At 34.9% G+C, this 21,597-nt stretch overlaps 1 protein-coding gene across 1 annotated transcript; it reads left to right on the top strand.

Moving 5' to 3' along the window:
• The first annotated feature begins 17,910 nt into the window (after positions 1-17,910).
• LOC129888454 (uncharacterized) lies at positions 17,911-19,178 on the top strand. The gene has a single exon (XM_055963430.1). It carries the CDS (start codon positions 18,596-18,598, stop codon positions 19,121-19,123), a length of 528 nt encoding a protein of 175 aa, XP_055819405.1. The 5' UTR covers positions 17,911-18,595; the 3' UTR covers positions 19,124-19,178.
• Positions 19,179-21,597: the final 2,419 nt, after the last annotated feature.

The following is a 21,597-nucleotide window of genomic DNA, read 5'->3' as shown; positions in this document are numbered from 1 at the left end:
CGGGGCCCTGCCCCACACAGATTTACTACTCTTAGAGTCTTGCAGACTAGTGTGTAGGTTGTATAGCTACGTTAATGGCCCTGTTGGCCTGGTTTGTTGGTTTGCTAAGGCTTGATAGTTGTTTGTCTTATTGTCTTGATATATACTTTCTTCAGCTTCTGTATAAAGATTATGGTGGTCTTGATGGCCCAATTAGGACTTGGGTACTAGTAGGCTATTTGTTTATATGAACTGCTGAAAGTAGCTATTTCTTTTATAGAGTTGTTGACAAGGGGCCTTGCCGACCGAGGGCTTATGTTGAAGCTGAGATACACTTGTTTATGTTTTTGATTGTGTGTGTCTTCCATGCACTAGTAGAAAATAGTTTTCTAGGGTCAGTGCATGCCTGAATTTTGGCATTAGGTGCAAGTTGCACCCTTTGAGTTTGGGGCATGACAAATATTTCATTCATTCTTGATTCGTTCTTAGTTCTTGGATTCGAGGCTTATTTTTACATAAACATAAGTCTTGATTTATGAATTCTACATCAATTTCTAAGGCGTTACTTATGAATATGAGTAACTAAACCTCATAACTAGGTTTGTGGGAACCATGACGGAATAACGAAGAAGGCTAACGTATAGGTGATTTTCGTTCATTGTTTAGCATACATTGTAGTTTTCTTCATCTTGTTTTCATTTTAACGAGTGCAAGTGTTAAAAATCGTATGTATTCATTACTTTCTCTGGAGAGGCGTAGTGATTAGAAAAAAACCTACAACAGAGATTTGGAGCTACAAAACTTCGTGTAAGAAGTTGAGTCCGAGAGGAGATAGTTTTTGAGATATAAAGAAAGGGTTAGTTAGATACACATTCGGAGAATGGAAGATAAAGAATGAAATTCATCTAATAGAACTGAAAGGTGTTTAGATGTACATAACTTGCTAGATTTTGCATCCGACGCATTGAAACGATATCACTAATACGAGACGACTACTGAGTTACATGTCATGGGGAACAAAGTCCTAGCTACCTTCTTATATTTTTAAAAACCTTAAGTCTATTTTACTTTTTTATTGCGAACATTGATAATTATTACTAATCAAACAACTGAATCCCTAAATTTCTTTTATGTATTTTTACTTTTGGGAAATAGTGACTACAACTAAATTTAAGTGCTTGTACACTTATTTTCTCCAAATTCCCTGTAGGTTCAACCCCAACCTAGTTGAGTTATATATTTTCTCTAAATTCCCTGTGGTTTTTTTGTTTATTGAGGTTTGATAATTGTTTGTTATATTGTCTTGATATATATATTTTTCAGCTTCTATATAGAGATTATGGTGGTCTCGATGGCCCAATTAGGACTTGGGTGCTAGTTGACTATTTATTTATATCAACTGTTGAACGTAGCTATTTCTTTTATAGAGCAATTGACAGGGGCCTTGCCGACTAATGGCTTATTTTTAAGCTGAGATACACATGTTTATTTTCTTGATTGTGTGTGGCTGCCATGCACTAGTAGCAAATACTTTAGCAGGGTCAGCGCAGAACTTAGTTTTGGCATTAGGTGCAAGTTGCACCCTTTGAGTTTGGGGCGTGACAAATATGTTGTTCGTTCTTGATTCGTTCTTCTTTCTTGGATTCAAGGTTTATTATTACATAAATGTAAGTCTTGTTTTATGAATTCTACATCAATTCTTAAGGCATTACTTATGCATATGAGTAGCTAAACCCCATAACTAGGGTTATGGGAACTATGACAGAATAACGAAGTTGGCAAACGTATAGGTGATTTTGGTTTATTGTTTGTAATGCATTGTAATTTTCTTCATCTTGTTTTCCTTTTAATGAGTGCACACTTTAAAACTCTCCTTTATTCATTACTTGCTCTGGAGAGGAGTAGTTATTAGGAAAATAAAACTAGAAAGAGATTTGGAGCTACAACACTTCGTCTAAGAACTTGAGTGCAAGAGGAGATAGTTTTTGAGATTAAAAGCAAGGGTTAGTTAGATACACATTCGAAGAATGGAAGGTAAATAACAAAATTGATCTAATAGGAATGGAAGGTGTTTAGATGTACATAACTTTCTAGATTTTGCATGCGACACATTGAAATAATATCACTAATATGAGAACTATTGAGTTACATGTCATGAGGAACACAGTCCTAGTTACCTTCTTATATTTTTTAAAATCCTTAAGTCTATTTTACTTAGTTATTGTGAACATTGATGATTATTACTAATTAAACAACTGACACCCCAATTTATTTTTTGTATTTTTACTTTCAGGAAATAGTGAATACACCTAAATTAAAGTGCTAGTAGACTTATATTCTCCAAATTCCCATATGGGTTCGACCTCAACCTAGTTGAGTTCTATATTTACAGTGACCTCCTTATACTTCTTAATTGGAGTGTGAATTTGGGCATATAAGTTGGTTACGTGGTTTATAGGATTTGAGTCAGATAAACTCTTACCCAAGTTAGTGCTCAATACTACTTCCAAAATAGTTAATTATGCTCATGAAATCAAGTAAGTATAAGTATTCAAAATATTATTTCATTAGACTCATTGGACTTTACTCAATTTAACTCATCTCTTCTCAACTCATAACTTCTCTTAAAAATAGTTTTACTCCTCAACTCAGTTAATGTATAATATAGAGCCTTAAGTTTCTCAACTCAGTCTTAAGATAAATATTTAAATGCATTACTACTCAAAGTCATTTAGACTTGATAATGGTCATCCTTAAAATCAGTGAATGAAAGATTTCTCAAATTCAAACTCATGCTCCAACTCTTTACCTAATTTAAGACATGAAATATATCATTCTTTTATCTCAAAATAATGCACAGAAATAAACATTGCAAATACTCAACTATAGTTCATGTGAGTATAACATGAACAACAAATTCAAGAACTTTAACTCATAGAAATAATCTCAAGATCACTAAATATATATAGGAAACTCAATGAAAGATTTCATAATTAACTCAAAATTCAATATAATGGGATTGAACTCAAACTCAAACTCTTACTGACCGAATGAAGATTTAGGACATGAGGAGGAACTCAGTCCAATATTATGATAAGGGTTACATACCTATTAATAGAATTATCTAAGTAAAACTCGAAGAACTTGGTTGAAAAGCATCATTGGATATTGATAAACAACAAATTTTGAGTCCCAAAACATCAGGGTTTTGGTTTGGGAAAGGTGAGAAAAGGCCAAACTATCCCTCACTTAAAAATTGATCTGGGCTGCTACGGGTCATTTTACGAACCGTAGAACTTTCTATGAGCCATAGAAGACCCCTCATAGAACAAGGTGACCAAAAATTGGATATTCTGGAAATTGTCATACAGGATCTATGGACCCCTTTCCATGGGTTGTAGACTTTAAGACGGGACGTAAAGGCCTCTCATAGAGCTCCACTAAAATGATTGGGACATGGGGAATAAGGACCATCCTACGGTTCATAGGACTTGTTACGAGGTTGTAGGAAATAGTACACATTCCTGTAGCTACTGAAATGTTTGTACGGGTCGTACAATTTCTTATGGTTCATAACTCGGGCTCGTAAGAGTGGTTCTCGAGAACTCAAATTTTTCTAAGTATTAGTGGGGTGTATGAGTCACTCGTAGAACTTTCTACAAATCATAGGTTCCGTCGTGGCTCACTTGGACAATCTACTGTCTTACCCTCTCTAAACTCCTCAAGATTAATCTAAGTTAGAACAGTACGGGGTGTTACAGACTTACACCTTATCCTTTTATTTTTAATGATTTGTACCCTAATCTCTTTAGTTCTTTACAAAATAATAAAAATTCTCCCTTTTCAATTATTTACAAGAATAAAATGGGAAATTGGATATAAAGAAACGCAAAAAGTGAAAGAACGAGTCACTTCCCCCTTTCCTTCACCACTAGTTGGAGAACAATCTTCGCTGGGAATTTTGAATTGAAGAAGAGGCAGCTCAAAATATTTTTTGTAAATTAAAAATAAAAGAAATATTAAATACAGGTCAATTGTTGCTTCTTTTCCATTAAAATAAAGAATAATCATTCGTTTCTAGTACTTTTTTTCTATATTTTGGTCTCAACATTAATCTGTTTCAAAGGTAACACCATTAATTTTTGAAGATAAATGTCACATCCTTAGTTTTTTACTTAGTACACCTGTGGCACTTGAAACTTTCTCACATTGTTGCACCACTTACTCACAATCTTGCTATGTCAAGTCATCCTAAGATATTAGGAATCGCTAAGAGAATGGTGTAGAGAACAATAGGGGATTTCTAGAAAGGATTGTATTGTAAAACACTTTCATTTTTACTTCATGATCTTATAAATGGATGCCCTCTATTTATACTACTTATTTAGGGGTAAATATATAAATAATAATTATTTAATAAGTCCCTACATATTTATAAATAAGTCCCTCCTCTAGAATACTCTATACAACTAGAATATTCTAAGGACCTTCTATATAAATCCATAGAATTTTAATGTCTTCCAGGGGAATTTTACACATATCTTTAGAATCTTTCACCACGGACTACTCTTTTTCTATGTAATTGTCATACCCTGAGCCTACACCCTGGATGTGGCCGACACTCAGAAACTATTACTGGTCCCAAGCGAACTACATGTATTGGCTAACTCACTCAGTAGAAGACTTTAACTCTTAAAATAATTTGGATGGGAACAAATAGTATATGCAAACTTAACTTCTTACAATTTATCACCCTGTCTCATTGTCTATCTAATTAGAATTTATCACCTCATCTTCTTTCATAACCAAAGCACTACTTACCCATTCATTACACCTCATTGCCTAGCTATGTGCATGACTGTAGAAATATCATGGGGCTCTTCCTACAACATCATAAGTCCAGATTAGATCTACCAATTCATGATTACTCCTCCCTTCCATTCAACACCTATACTACGTATTTACTAACACAAAAACATCTCAACATAAAACTCATCTCTTGGTTAGAGTGTACTTTTGTAAGACCCCATAAGATTAGAAGTCGAGCAAAAGAAATTTTTTCAAAAGAATTAAAATGGAATCAAGCCCACGAGTCAGTCTCTGACTCGTAAAAGTTATTATGGGACATAAACTTGACTCTAGGGTTGAAGAAGGTGATTGGAAATCTGGCTAAGGAAAATTTTGGGTTTACGAGTCCATTGACGACTCATAGAGAAAATGACGACTTGTAGAAATGAGTCATCCAGGAAAGGTAAGATGGATGACCTTCAGGTGTCACCCTCAAGACTTTGTCTAACTAAATAGGATGAGCCGTATAGAATCTTATGACTCGTAGCAATGAGTAGTGATGAAACTTCAGAGACTCCAAAACTTACAGGTTTTTGCACCTGCATGATGAGTCATTTAGACGACTCGTAAAAGCAACGACGGGTCGTAAACAAGACTCATAGAAAAAGTACCGAGGCTTTATTTTCAGGCCTTTCTCAGGACCTACAGGACAACTTGTAATGATGACCCATCACCATATCTACGACCCGTAGACTCAAGTCGTAGGGTTGCATGATTGGAATTTTAATGAGGGGTAGTTTGGTATTTTCCCTACATTCTAATAATGTATGTGGACGTTTTTAAAGACTAAATTAGTTATGAATTAGATCCTTAATACTCCTAAACTCTTTATTTTCCCTCATTATTTCCCCAAACAAATTTTATACTTCTCTTCCAAGCTTCCTCAGTAGTTCATCAAGCTTCTATTAGGGTTTCTTCAAGAGCAAGTATCCTTTCTGAAATTCAAGTCTAATTCTAATCAAGGTATGTGTGGATTTATTCATGAGTCCCTTACACTAATGGATTCCAAGGTTTAGTATCAAAATCTCATGAAATCTCATTACTTTTGAACTTCAATTTTGATGAATTATGTTGGGCTGCTTCAATTTCATTTTAAATCATTATTTATGATCATTATGAGTATGTTTATACATAAATTACATGATTTCTAGTTATATTAAGAAATTCCATGCATGAAGTTATTTCCTATGATGAATTATATGCATTATGTTCATGAAGTTTAATGTTTCCAAGGTATTCTCATGGTTTTCAATCAAATTGATTATATATATGAGTTTACTCTAATAACAAGTATCAATTATGATAATGAATTACAAGTATGTTAAAGATATGATTTTCATGCAAGTATGAAAATAGGTAACTTAAGGCCCTATGTGGTGACTTAAGGCCTAATGATATGAATTATTTATATTGTAATGTGGAAGGAAAATACTCACATTTCACTTATGTTATGAAATGAGTTACTATATGTATTTTAAACCTATGATCATGTCTATGATATGTTAACTTTGATTATTGTTCTTTAAGGAGCGGAACCATGGTATGCTCCCGTATTGTTTGTTAGGAAGAAAGATAGGTCACCCTAAATGTGCATAGACTATCAACAATAGAATAAGGTCACCATACAGTACAAATATCTAATTCCGAGGATCGGTGACTTGTTTGATCAATTATAAGAAGTGAGTTACTTTCTTAAGATTGATATCCATTCCGTTTATCATCAATTAAGGGTAAGGGAGAGTGATATTTCCAAAACGACATTTCAAACAAGGTATGGTCATTTTGAATTTGTAGTAATATCGTTTGGCTTTACTAATCCTCCCGCTATCTTTATGAATTTGATGAATCATATTTTCAATTCATACTTGGACATGTTTGTAGTGGTGTTCATACTTGAGAATTGTGTTGCACACATTGAGAGACAAGCAACCATTTATCAAGTTTAATAAGTATGAGTTTTGGCTAAGGAAAGTTGCATTTCTTAGCCATGTGGTGTCCGATGATGGGATTACAGTAGATCCAAAGAAAACAAAGGCAGTGAAAAATTAGACTAGACCATTATCTCCTTCAGATATTAGGAGTTACTCGAGCTTAGCTAGATACTATACAAGGTTTGTTGAAGTGTTTTCGTCTATTGCTTCACCTTTGACTAAGTTGACCTAAAAAAAGGTGAAATTTCAATGGTCGGAGGAATGTGAAAGGAGTTTCCAAATATTGAAGGATCGTCTTACGCGGCTCCTATTTTGACATTGCTCGAAGTTTTAGATGGGTTTGTGGTTTATTTTGATACCTTACATATTGGTTTGGGTTGTGTCTTAATGCAACATTATAAGGTTATAGCCTATGTTTCTAGACAACTTAAGTTACATGAAAGAAACTATCCAACTCATGATTTTGAACTTGCAGCGGTTGTGTTTGCTTTGAAATTATAGTGTCACTATATTTATGGGGTGCATATCGATGTATTCATTGACTATAAGAGTTTGCAATATATGTTAAGCCAAAGAGACTTGAACCTTAGACAAATAAGGTTTCTTGAACTATTAAAAGACTATGACATGAGTGTGTTGTACCATCCGGGTAAAGCCAATGTTGTTGCCTGCACTAAGTAGATTGTCCATGGATAGTGTTTCATGTGTTGGGAAAGGTAAGAGGGAGTTTGTTAGAGATGTCCATAGATTGGCATGTTTAGGTGTACGGTTGGTTGACTCCAATAATGGAGGTTTCTTTGTATATAATGGCTCAAAATTGTCTCTTGAGGTAGAGGTTAAGGCCAAACAAGACAATGATCGGGTATTTGTTGAATTGAAGAAGTCGGTTGTTGAAAAAGCAAATGAGGATTTCTTAAAATGGGGAGATGGGGTACTAGGTTACCAAGGGCGTTTGTGTGTTCCTAATGTTGATGGATTAAAAGAGTTAATATTGAATGAGGCCCATAACTCTCAGTATTCAATTCATCCGTGATCCAAAAAGATGTATCATGATTTGAGGAAAGTGTATTGGTTGAATGGCATGAAAAAGGACATAGCGGAGTTTGTGGCTAAGTGTCCTAATTGTCAACAAGTTAAAGTTAAGCATCAAAACCTGAGAGGTTTGGCTCAAGACATAGAAATTCCTACTTGAAAGTAGGAAGATGTGAATATGGACTTTGTAATGGGTTTGCCTCGTACTAGAAGACAACATGATTCTATTTGGGTTTTTGTGGATCGAATGACTAAGTTGGCACATTTTCTACCAGTTAAGACTTCTTATGGTGCCGAAGACTATGCTAAGTTGTACCTACATGAAGTTGTGAAACTCCATGGTATTCTTTTGTCGATTATATCGGATAGAGGTACTCAATTCACTTCATATTTTTGGAAGTCATTTCAAAAGGATCTTGGTACTAGAGTTAAGCTAAGCACCATTTTCCATCTTCAAACTGATGGACAAGCCAAAAAAACATCCAAATTTTAGAGGATATGTTAAGAGCGTGTGTGATTGATCTTAAAGGAAGTTGGGATGAGCATTTTCCATTGATTGAGTTTGACTATAATAATAGTTATCACTCTAGCATCCAAATGGCTCCTTTTGAAGCCTTGTATGGGAGAAGATGTAGATCTCTGGCGGAATGGATTGAAGTGGGTGAAATGGCATTGCCTGGTCCAGATTTGGTGATCGATGCTATGGAGAAATTAAGGCTCATAAGAGAGAGATTGAAGATGTCTCAAAGTCGTCAAGAGTCCTATTCGTACACTACGAGGAGAGTGCTTGAATTTGATATGCATGATTGGAAATATTTTAAGGTTTCACCTATGAAAAAAATGTGATTTGGTAAGAAAGAGAAGTTGAGTCCTAAATATATAGAACCCTATAGAATAGTGAAGCGTGTTGGTAAAGTGGCACATGAATTAGACTTGCCATTCGAGTTGGCTATAGTTCATCCAGTATTTCATGTATCAATGTTGAGGAAATTGGTGGGTGATTCAAACTCTATTGTGTTATTGGAAATCGTGAACATTGAGGAGAATTTAACTTATGAGGAGGTTTCGGTGAAAATCTTAGATTGGCAACTGAAGAGGTTAAGGAATAAAGATGTTGCGCCCGTCAAGGTATTGTGGAGAAATTAACAAGTAGATAATGCTACATGGGAAGCGGAAGCAGACATGAAAAAGAGTTATCCATATCTCTTTCCTTCTGCTCAAGCCTAAACATACTAAGTTGTTGATGATCGAGTCGATTAAACTCCTACGTTTTAGTTCCATACGTCATTTATATGAATGTATGATTCATGAAAGTGATTTTTCAAATGCCATATTTTTTGATAATTATGATGCTTATATGTTATATGTATTTTAAGGTGTCCTCATGTTCAGGTTGAGTTGCTAGCCCTCTTTCCATGTCTTTCCTACGCTAGTTGAATCACATTCGAGGATGAATATTCCTAAGAGGGAGATATTGTAAGACCCTATAAGATGAGAAATCGAGCGAAAGATTTTTTTTCAAAAGGATTGAAATGGACTCAAGCCTAGGAGTTAGTCTACAAGTCGTAAAAGTTATTACGAGTCATAAACTTGACTCGTAGGGGTAAAGAAGGTGATTGGAAATTTGGCTATGGCAAAAGTTGGGTTAATGAGTCCATTGAAGACTCATAAAGGAAATGAAGACTCATACAAATGAGTCATTGAGGAAAGGTAGGATGACCTTCAGGTGTCACTCTCAAGGCTTCGTTTACGACTCAATAGGATGAGCCATATAGAAGCTTACGACTTATAGCAATGAGTTATGATAAAACTTCAGAGACTCCAAAACTTGCAAGTTCTTGCACCTGTAAGACGAGTCATTTGAACAACTGGTAAAGGTAACGACAGGTCATAAAGAAGACTCATAGCAAAAGTACTAAGGCTCGATTTTTAGGCCTTTCTCAGGACCTGCAGGATGAGTCGTAATGACAACCCGTTACCATATCTACGACCTGTAGACTCAAGTCGTAGGGTTGACCAATTGGAATTTTAAAGAGAGGTAGTTTGGTATTTTCCCTAGATTCTAAAAATGTATGTGGACGTTTTTAATGACTAAATTCATTACGAATTGGATCCTTAATACTCCTAAACTCTTTATTTTCCCTCATTATTTTCCCAAATAAATTTTATCCTTCTCTCCCAAGCTTCCTTAGTAGTTCATCAAGCTTCTATTAGGGTTTCTTCAAGAGCAAGTCTCCTTTCTCAAATTCAAGTAAAATTTCAATCAAGGTATGTGTGGATTGATTCATAAGTCCCTTCCACTCATGTAGTCCAAGGTTTAATCTGAAAATATTATGAAATCTCATTACTTTTGAACTTCAATTTTGATGAATTGTGTTGGCTGCTTCAATTTTGTTGTAAATGATTGTTTATGATCATTATGAGTATGTTTCTATGTAAATTACATGATTTTAAGTTGAATTATGAAAGCCCATGCATGAAGTTATTTCCTATGATGAATTATATGCATTATGTTCATGGAGTTCAATGTTTTCAAGGTATTCTCATAGTTTTTAATTAAATTGATTATATATATGAGTTTTACTCTAATTTCAAGTATGGATTTACGATCATGAATTAGAAGTACATTCAAGATATGATTTTCATGCAAGTACGAAGATAGGCGACTTAGGGCACTATGTGGTGACTTAAGGCCTAATGATATGAATTATTTATATTGTAATGTGTAAGGACAATACTCACATTGCACTTATGTTATGAAATGAGTTACTATATGTATTTTAAACCTATGATCATGTTTATTATATTTTAACTTTAATTACTATGCTATGTATGTATTCTGTGGGATTTGACTTAGCACCGAGAGGACTTGAGGTGGGGGCCCTACCAAAAGCTTTAGTAGCAGCCTCATGTCCTATAAACTATATGCCACTGTAGGTTTCCTTATGTCTTAGCCAGTGGATCCATATATAGGGTGTGTACATGACCCGCCTAGCAGGATAAAGTCTACCTTGGCAAGTAGATTCCCCTTTTCCTTCATTGTACGGGGAGACAATGGGATTCTATATAATAGCTCGCATGTTTGTATTGTGGGTTATGGTTCCTATCCCACATATGTATATGAGTATCATGTTATTTTATGATCAGTATATTGCTCATGACTTTACTTATCATTTATACTATGTATGCTCTTGATTTACGTTGCATATCATGCCCACATACTTATTACATTCAAACGTACTAATGCATATTATTGCTTGCATTATCTTATAATAAATGGGTTGAGATTAAGGATCGTATCCATCCACGTGGCTAGTTGTACTTGCTTAGACTAGAAGTTGCGGTGAGTCCTCATCTATCGAGGACCAAGTTTTGAGCTACTATTCTCCTATTCCAAAAAATATTTATTTTTTGTATATTGAGGATGAGCTAGGGACATGTATTAGCTCCCGTCCATGTTCATGATTAGAGGCATTAGTTGGACAAATGTTGAGTCTATGTTGTCAAGATACATTCTACATTTATGATCCATGACTTAAACTCTCTTATTATGATGTTTTCGCATTTACTTTACCTTATGTATGCTTTATGAGATGACAATAGACTTAGTTGGGGCCCTTCGGGGTTTTGATCATTGTGTTACGACTAGGTCCTAGGTCAGGTCGTGACAACTCTAACTCATCCTAACTAACAACTCTTTCTCTACCTCCTCCTATCATAAAAGTTAGACAATACTTACTACTTTTTAGTCAAAACCAAAAAGGATTTTACTTATGACCCCATCACCTACCTTATAGATACATAACTCTAGCTACATGCCACAACTAACCACCCTTATCACTATTTGGATCAATGCACGATTCAAGTGAATAAGAGTGCATTCTTTCAAATCAATAGACTTAAGCACACTAATCGGCTCCTTTTGAGCCTGGTGTCATCACTTTACTCTCTGAATTATTTATCTAAGAGTAACTCATCAATAAGAATCTAAACTTTACTGTTCCAACCACCTTGAGTATGAGGGGTAGTCGAATGGATTTGAGCAGCACACAAATTAGAAAGGAACTTTTATAGAGTTAAACTCTATAGCACGAACTCAGAATATGAAAGAAGTGAAATGATTCCTATTGTCCTATAGCCTTCTTATTATAAGTGTGGTGAACGACACACCATAAGACTGACTCTACTAGACATGGCTTTATAGACACGCTAGGACACGTAAACTCTGTTCTCTGATATGAAGTTTGTCACGCTCCGAGCTACACTCTAGACATGGCCGGCACTTAGAAACCATTACTGGTCCCAAGCGAACCAGTTGGCCTGGAGAACTCACTCAACAAAAGACTTTAACTCATAAAATAATTTGGATGAGCACAATTAGTATATGCAAACTTAACTTCTTGAAATAAAATCTCAATACTCAAATATATATAGAATATAACTCAATGTTTTAAAAACATGAACTCTGAAAATAATTGAATAAACTCTGTCTGTGATTAGTCTATGAAGCCTCTAAAACTGACTCTGAAACAGGTACCTGGATATGACTACCTCAAATTGGTAAATAAAGAGTGAAAGATAAAGACTCAAGAGCTCCTTTAAATGCTAAGAGGTCTCGCCAAAGCTGAGTAAAATGTTGACCTTCAACGGTGCACCTGTTAAGGATCTCTATCACCTGTGTTTGCATCATAAAACGATGCAGGCCAAATGACATCAGTATATGAAATGTACAAGTATGTAATAAAGTTGAAAAGTAACCTATCAAGATATTCAACTCATAAGAATCCACTCTGAAAAATAGTTCAACTCAATAAAACATGCAATATGTATAAAAGAATGCTTTAAAATATATGAATACGTAGATGTAACTCAGTATATAAAACTATAATACTTTACTTCTTGGGTAGTTTTTTTAACCGACAATCATCACTTATGAGCTAGTGATGATACAACGAACTGCTGTCATTGCCACAGCCGTCTAATACTTTTCCAGGGTAAGGGATGCAAACTCATCTTTAGATCCAAAATTTCTCAAAGTCCATCATTTTGGTACTAGTTTGGAGTCGCCTGAATTTCTATCCTACACTGGCTACATAGTTTATGGGCTTACCACAAATTTGTGCTAAATACTACTCCCAAAATATTGTATTATGCTCATATACGTTAAGTGAGAAAATACTCAAAATACATCATTTAGTCTCTTTTTGACTTAGCTCAAAACTCAACTCTTCTCAATTCGTCTCTTCTCGTTAAAATTGATATAATCTCAACTCGATGAACGCATTTTAAAACATAATTTTAACTTCTTAACTCAATCTCAAAAAATATATTTTCATGTAATAATGTTCAAGTTGTTTATACTCAAAATACTCATGCTCAAAATAATAATTAAGAGACTTTTCAAAGTCATACTCATGTCAAACTTTTTCTCAATTAAATGGTGAAAATAATCATTCTTTAAACTCAAAATTAATGCATAAAATAACTAGGGCAAAACTCAATTAGGGTTCATGTGAATGCAAACATGAAGCCATAATCTCAAGACCTCAACTCATTAATGTATAATCAAACATATACTATAACTCAATAATAAATTATATAATTAACTTCAAGAATTCAATTTGTTGGGATAGATACTCAAAATCAAACTCAACTTGACTGTAGGAGGATGTAGGGAACGAGGACGAACTTATTCCAAAGTTATTATAGGTTTACATACCTGGAATAAAGATTATCTAAGCGAAAATCAAATACTTGGCTTGAAACTCTTGAACCCTAGCTTCTCCTCATAAAATAACATAGAACATGTGAATTTGATTTGTTTGAGTGTTTGGAATGAATGGGGAGGTTATAAGGATATAAGATCGACATGAGGAAGTTAATTGATGGTAAAAGGTCAAGAATATCGTTCTGGAAATGTAATAAAACCATAAAAAATAAAAAAATGACCTTTTAATGAGTCCTGTCAGCCAAAATGGCGAGCTAGAAGTCTCCTCATCGAACTATTCGGCGAATCACCAAAAGGGTGCTTTGGATCACCTAAAATAATAGTTTATGGAGGTTTTTAGGTCTATTCAGCGAGCGAACTATTCGGCGAGTCGCCAAATTGGCTTGTGAGCTCACCTAAATATCCTGTCCCGACATGCTTCAGTAAAATGAGCATAACTTTCTACTCCAAACTCTAAATGACGAAAGCTTGGTGAAGTTGAAAAGAGGATATGTAGATATTTAATTTTATAGGTCATAGGATACATAACTCTTAATATTCTAAGAGATGTGGTGATTTAAAGTTGACCCTTATATGATCTTATATGAAAACTCAATCGGTAAAAGATCTTTGAACTCGACTTAGTATTAGAGGTTCCTTATGACCCTAATACACCTCTAAAAGACTTCAAATACTTAGTAATTAATCCTAAAGAATATATACAATTAGAATTAATCGGATTTGGACCTATACCAATATGAAGAATGGCTCGGGTCATAGCTTAAAATTTTTGGGATGTTATAATAGTCCCTCCACATGGGCAACTTTGTCCCATATGGAACTTGCGTGGTGTGATGATGTCTTGGATCGTCACACTCTCCCCTACCTGATGTTGCGAAAACCACGGTACATTGTTGTTGCATAAACTCTCAGATCTTATCATTAAATAACTACAAGTCCTTATATCATTCTCGTGTATCTTCTTTTGATGATTTCCCCTTCCAATGGACATGAAACACAAAAAGTGTTTTTGTCTCTGTCTTACTCAAAACTTGTAGTGGTTTTCAAGAACATCGACACCTCCTTCTTGAGCTCCTTCACAAGTTATATAGCTGAAAGTTGTGCTTGATTCTGTTTGTGGTGTATAGTTATTATAGGCACCATATAATCCCTTCTCATTCCATGAACCAGAGAAACTAGAGGTAGGGGTCGATTAAGGTATGACACTATGTGAAGAACTCTTGCCAAAAATAATATCAAAGATATCTATTGTAGTGGTGGTAAAGTAGGTCAAATATTTCTGATTGCAAAATTTGACACCAACTCTATTGGCTATGCCATGAGCATTTTGAGCCTCAATATTCATGGCCTTAAACACGAAAGTTAGTTGGAGAGAGCTTCAAATGTAGTCTCTTTGCTGCAGCCTTAGTCAAAAAATTATTAGTTGCTGCAGTGTCCATTAATGCACGAGTGGGATTGTTGTTGAAGATAATATCTACGTACTGATTTCTATTTTCATTAACATGGTTAGCTATTTTTGTTATGGATCCACATAGTCCAATCACACCTAATTGATCTATGACCAAACTCTCTCCTTGCGCATGCTCCCTCTGTTCACGCACCATAGCACTAAGACTCTTTAAGTCAAGAAAATCCTTGAAGCTATGTGGTCCTCTGCATATGTAGCATCCCTTCCTTGAAGTTTGTACTGTCTTTTCCATGTAGCTCTGATGACTAATTGACTTTTTTGTTATCAAACTTGTGGGTATCTTAAGTCTTGTGGTGTTGTTGATGTACTTCCTTGCTTTTACCACGGTCTCTTCACCCTTACCAATGCTATCCTCTAGCTTATTGTTTCTGTCTTTGTCATACTTCTCATTTTTAAAATCCATTTAAGACTCAGCTTCCACTATGGCTTGGTCTACATTAGTGTCTCATCGGCGTTGCAATTTCCGCTTAACCTAATTTTCCAACCCGTTCATAAAGTAGAACAATAAGTCATCGCTGGTGAGGTTGGGAATTTGGAGCATAAGGGTGGTGAACTCCTTGATATAGTCATGTATTCTCTCTGTCTGCTTCAACTTCTGAAGGCTGCATCTTTCCTCGTACAAGATATTATTTGGGAAGAACTGCCACTTGAACTCGTCCTTGCACTAATCCCATTTGTTTATTGTGAACAGGACTCTCTCAGCATCAGTCGATTTTTGTCTCCACCATATCATGAAAGTTTCATACAAGTAAAATACTGCATGTTGATCTTGGTATCATCATCCCTTACATTTCCATGTTGGAAATAATTCTCCAGGTGCCGTATAGAAATTTTTTTACTTCCTATGCATCACGAACTCCTTTGAACACAGGTGTCTTGGGAGACTCAATCTTAGCCTCCCTCGTCAAGATAATTTTTTTGGTGGTCTCAGTTATGTTAGTGTTGATATCCTCTTCGAGTGACTCTATCTTTGCCTTCATGGCATTGATAGTGCTGAAAGCCTCTATAAGTTTGCACTCTAATGCAACATTGGTCTTCCTCATCTCTATCTCAATCTTCATATGCCCATACAAGTCATTTCAGATGCTCTCAATCTCCTCAAGAGTATGTCCCTCAAGAATGCTTAGGGTGCCTTCTACCTTCCCCAAGCATTGGCCAAAGATCTCGACTTCATCTATCCCTGCATTAATCTTTGTGACCCACTCTCTACCAAGCGAGACGTCCTTGGGCAGGACCTCCACATCATCCTCGCTCACCTCAGTGGTAAAAGGTTCTTGGGATATAAGCCCTTCATTTGGATCAACGTGGCACCTCCTGGTTCTTGTTGGCAACATTCCTTTTGTTTTTATACCCTTTTTACCGGCGGCATCCTAGATGATGCTGGCTTGGGTGTTAGTAGCTTTAGTTTCTCCATCATTTTCCATTCTCTTAGTTACAACCTCGTTCGGATATCACGTTGTCACGTCCTTTATCTTTTACTAAGTACTAGTGTTGCACTTGACAACTTGCTCATGTTCATTGCTGAGAGAATGGTGTACAGAACACAAGAGGATTGCTAGGAAGGATTGTATTGTAGAAAACTTTGATTTTTGTTTCATGATTTTACAAATGGATACCCTTTATTTATACTACTTACGTAGGGGAAGACATATAAATTACTTACTTAGGGGAAGACATATAAATTACTTACTTAGGGGAAGACATATAAATAATAATTGCTAAACATGCTCCTACATATTTATAAATAAGTCCCTTCTCTAGAATACTCTATATAACTAGAATATTCAAACGACCTTCCATATAAATCCATGGAATTTTAAGGTCTTCTAAGGGAATTCTCCACATATCTTTAGAATCTTCGACTAAGGACTAGTCTTTTTCCTATGTAAGCCCTCCACATGAGCAACTTTGTGACTTGTGGCACTTACATGACATGATGATGTGGCGAGTCATCACATAAGTCTCTTTCATTTTGGCCAAACAATTGTTTCTTCTAACCAATTGGTTTTTGGAGTGTTTAACTAGTGGTGCTGCTATTTTATAAATCCATTACATTTTTTCTTCTTCTAATTTATATATAAGTTATTAAAAGTAAATTCATAATTTTGGGGTTCCACTTACTTCTTTCTTATCTTTTGTTGGGGTGAATTTTTTTATTTTTAAGTCGATGAGCATGTTTGTTCCTTCTTTGTTTTTCTGACTTTATTTGTTTGTGGGTTCCATATTGATCTCTTTTTTTAGTAAGAATTACAAAATAGATAAAAAAGAATATATATGTGATATTTTATATTAATCTATTTCATAAAATTAATTACTATTAATAAAGTTTTTATTTATTACTTTTTTTAAAAAAAAATCTTTAGATTTTTTTCAACTTTTACTAATAACAATAAATAATTTAAACTCAACAACAATAATAATAATATACATGGTGCAATTCCACTAATATGATTTTAAAATAATGTGATGTACGCAAACTTTAATCTTACTGTGAGTTAATTAGAACTCATAACACTAAGTTAATAGTGACACAAAAGAAAATAATTGAATAGAATTGTTAGCATAACAAGTAAACTCGATTATAAGAAAAATTTACTTAATAATAGTAAATTCACTGAAAACGATAAAATATTAAAATATACCTTAAAATAAATATTTTATATGTTATGAGTTATGTCTTTTTTGTTGAATAAGCCGTTTTAAAAAAAAAAAAATTAATTTGCAAGTTGCTAATATTTTTTTAATCAAATGAACATTAGTATTCATTCTAAGGTTACAAATTTCAATTAGTTTACTATTGTTAAAACAATATGATTTAATGTGCTAAATAAGTAGGATAATAATTTGACATAATTGATATTGCGCAATACATATAGTAGTACGAAACAGAAATAAAATAAAATAAGAAAAGATCATACGGTGGTAAAATAAAGAAGCAATCGCTGACGACCAGGAAGGCAACTTGTAGAGAAAGGAAGCCAAGTCGCTTACACGAGTTTAACCTTCCGAAAACAATGGACTTGATAATCGGAAGAAATTACCTAGTTAGAGGAATAAGAATAAGAAGAATCCAAATCCAAGGAAAAGAAAGGAATAAGGCAAGATGTATGTGAAAACGTGACGATAGGGATTAAAATGGTGAACGAAAGATGTGGGCTTGTAGTTTTCCTCCCCCATAATAATAAAAATACAAAAAAGAAGTTGAATCTCTTCCTGAAATTCCTCCCCAACCCACCTCTTTATCAATATATAAATGCCCTCTCTAAATACTTTTTCCCTCCATTCACTCCTCACATGTTTCCATCTCAACAAAATAACATCATATTCTTGTCTACTATATAAGCAAATATTGTGCTTCATTTTTTCCCACACTGGCTAGTGCCCAATACATACAATCTTACACACGCAGTGTAGACTAGAAAACGTTTAACCATTAACCAACTGAGCGTAAATTACCCTAGCTAGCTCTTTTTCCATTCTAAATTCTTTATCATTTCCCTTCCTTTGTAAGTTCAAACCCTGCTCCGCTTTTACCATAATATCCTTCTGGGAACAATCTAATTCCTGTTTTACCATTCGCCATCCACACGTATTCTTTTAGCCTTTGAAATGGAAGAGTGTAAAATCGAGAAAAAGCGATCCCGAGAGGACTCGGATCCGGAGTCAAAGCGAGTGCGCATAGACGTGGAGGAGGTAGTTTTCAACTCGCCCGAGGCGGATGCCGGTCTAGGTATGTATTCGCCGGAGGCCAAGCAGATCAGAGAAGACATATTGGACATCTTAGATGAACAGGAAACTTTCACAGACCGTCTACCGGAGGTAATGAAGAGCTTTGAAGAAGAGATTGTTCATCCCTCAGCTCAACAAAACATTCTCGATCTCATGTCATCAGATTCAATAGATCCTCAACCGGACCTCGGCTATCTTCAAGAAGCCTCTGACAATGAACTCGGCCTCCCTCCCACGCTTTCATCTTTCGATGACCATGTTGACGCCAAAATAAACTTGCTGGAATCGGAGAACGCAATTGAATTTGAGAACGAGTTGCTGCCGAGTCACGATTCGTTCGAACTCGGATTGTTTGATTACCAGGAATCATTAGAATTTTCGCAGTTTTGTCAGTCCATGCCTGCTTAACGTCTTTGTGGGTTCATGAGAATTGTGAAAGAAATATAAATTAGGAAAGTCACAATTTTGGTACCTCCCTTAGTTTTTAAATTTTGTTTATCCAATATATCTATTAATTAATTCTCATAATTTAAATGAATTTTATTATAATAATAAGAAGATAAATATCAAAACATTTCATTAATCTTTAAAATAATAATTGGTTAAATTAATGGGTTCTTTTTCGTGGATAATATGCTCATTAGTTTGTTACTAAGAATATTTTTCAATTAGTCATAACTTAGGGATCCTTTGGTAATTGCTTAGGAGTTAAGTTATTGATGTATTAAATTTTACATGAATAATATTATGTTTCGAATCTTTTGCTATGTATAAATTTCAATACACTTAACATGGTGTTTCATTTGCAATTTAGAAACTCCCAAAACTAAAATATGTAAAAATTATCAGAAAATTTATATACTTATTTTATGAAGGATAAAAGATAAAATAACTAATATATTAATAACTAACTCCTACATAAAATAGTACCCACTCTATTTCAAAAAGAATGACCCCCTTCATTTTTTGGCAACACTTTAATTTCAGTTTTCCACTAAACATATTTAAGGCCACAAGATTAAAGAGCATTTTTGTCGCAATCCAAAATCTCAGGTCATGATGACACTTACTAACATCCCATCAGTAGGTAAGCCTATCCTATAGCCCGGAATCAGAAACAACGGGCTATCACGCGATGGAAAAAAATATGAAAAGCAAGGAACAAGATATTAAATAAAATAAAATAAAAGATACAGTCAAATATACATAATATACGTCCTCAATACCTAGTATTAGCCAGTACCCGAGCTAATAATTCAAAATAGAAGTACAAGTAAATACAAATATACAAGTTAGTCTCTGAATACAAAGTAAAGACTAATTCAACCAACCAAAAGGAGAATGACAACTTCGAACAACAGGAGATCACCCCAGTCTTTGAATCACAAAAGTTGTTCCGCACAAGGCACACGTCAACAACAAAAACTCGTACTATAATCTGCAGGGTGCAAAAGTGTAGTGTGAGTTCCAAAAAAATGGTACCGAGCAGGCTTAGGCCAATTGACCCCAAAAGACAATGCAAGTATAAATAACAGGTAATAAGGAAAGTACAGTATAAACAACTAAAAAGGAGATATCACATGATAATACAGTGAAATAGAGATAAATGAATTGAATATAATGAACCAGAGACCGAGGCAAAAGAACGCACCTGAAGACACTAACCCAACAACCTAATTACAACAAGATCATACTGCATATATCCACTTACCAAAGACATACTAACAATAATCACAAATAGTTACTATAACAGCCCAAAAGGGAGTTGAATCCACTCCAACTCTACCAAATCAAGAAGTACAAACATCAAGACAAGTTTGAGCGACACATACAACTATCTATTCACCAAAAGAATACACAAAATATAGTCAAAAAATAACCTAATCGTACCCCTATAAGGCTGAAAGGTACATAAAATAAATATATCCCAACAACCCCCATAATATCGGTAGGTACAAATACCAATCAATTATACTCGTGATAGGCAATGCATACGAATGCAAGTTATGCAATAAAATTAGTAGTGTTATAGTGTCAATTTTCAAGTGCCTTCAATATCATATGCCAATGCAACAAAGCATATACACCTACTTACTGCCTCCGACAAGCTAAGTAGGACCCATGTGGCTCCCTCAACTTCTGTTCAGTGGGTCACATGAATGGGGAGCTCATAAGGACTCGATTCATCTGTATATACTTGTCCGATCCAGATTCAGGACTTTCACAATAAATCCTTTCAGATAAGCTACGCCATGGTACTAAAGATATTAATATGAAACTACATGAATGGAGAAACGGTCGGTTAAAGTCCTTGACCGATCAATAGGTGGTAAGCCCGGACCTCCCACCATAGCTACTAGGAAGAGAAGTGATTCTCGCATGCCTACCTATCTCAAAAATCCATTTATCAATAGTAGAGGTGGTACGACTCTCAGTAAACATTAGTTTATGAGTAAAACGGTAAAATCATACTTTTTCACGATGATAGTGAAAATATATGCATTGGCTGGGATCGTACAAAAATACCCATAAAAATTAGTACCAAATGCAATGTATACCATCACCAGCATTTAAGCAATATTATCTAAACAACCTAAACACATCAGTGATATCCATAACTCAAGGATCGATGCCTTACCCCGAATATATTCCTCAATCATCAACCAGCACCACTAATGCAAACCCAAGCAACTAAGGCTCCAGGCACTAGTGGAGGGTATCAAACATAAGTGTACGATCTCGTAAGTTGAAAAGTCAAAACAAAGGAAATTTTTGAAAAAATTGATTAGAATCGAGTTCTACGACTCAACCTATGAGTTGTAGAAGCTCATACAAGTCGTAAGAGTGACTCGTAGGACTTATGATGATGCATGATGCATTTT

The sequence above is a fragment of the Solanum dulcamara genome, chromosome 1 (genome assembly GCF_947179165.1).
Source record: "Solanum dulcamara chromosome 1, daSolDulc1.2, whole genome shotgun sequence".
In the NCBI taxonomy this organism is placed as follows: domain Eukaryota; kingdom Viridiplantae; phylum Streptophyta; class Magnoliopsida; order Solanales; family Solanaceae; genus Solanum; species Solanum dulcamara.
Note: the sequence above shows the minus strand (reverse complement) of the source record. Positions and strands in the feature narration are given on the sequence as shown.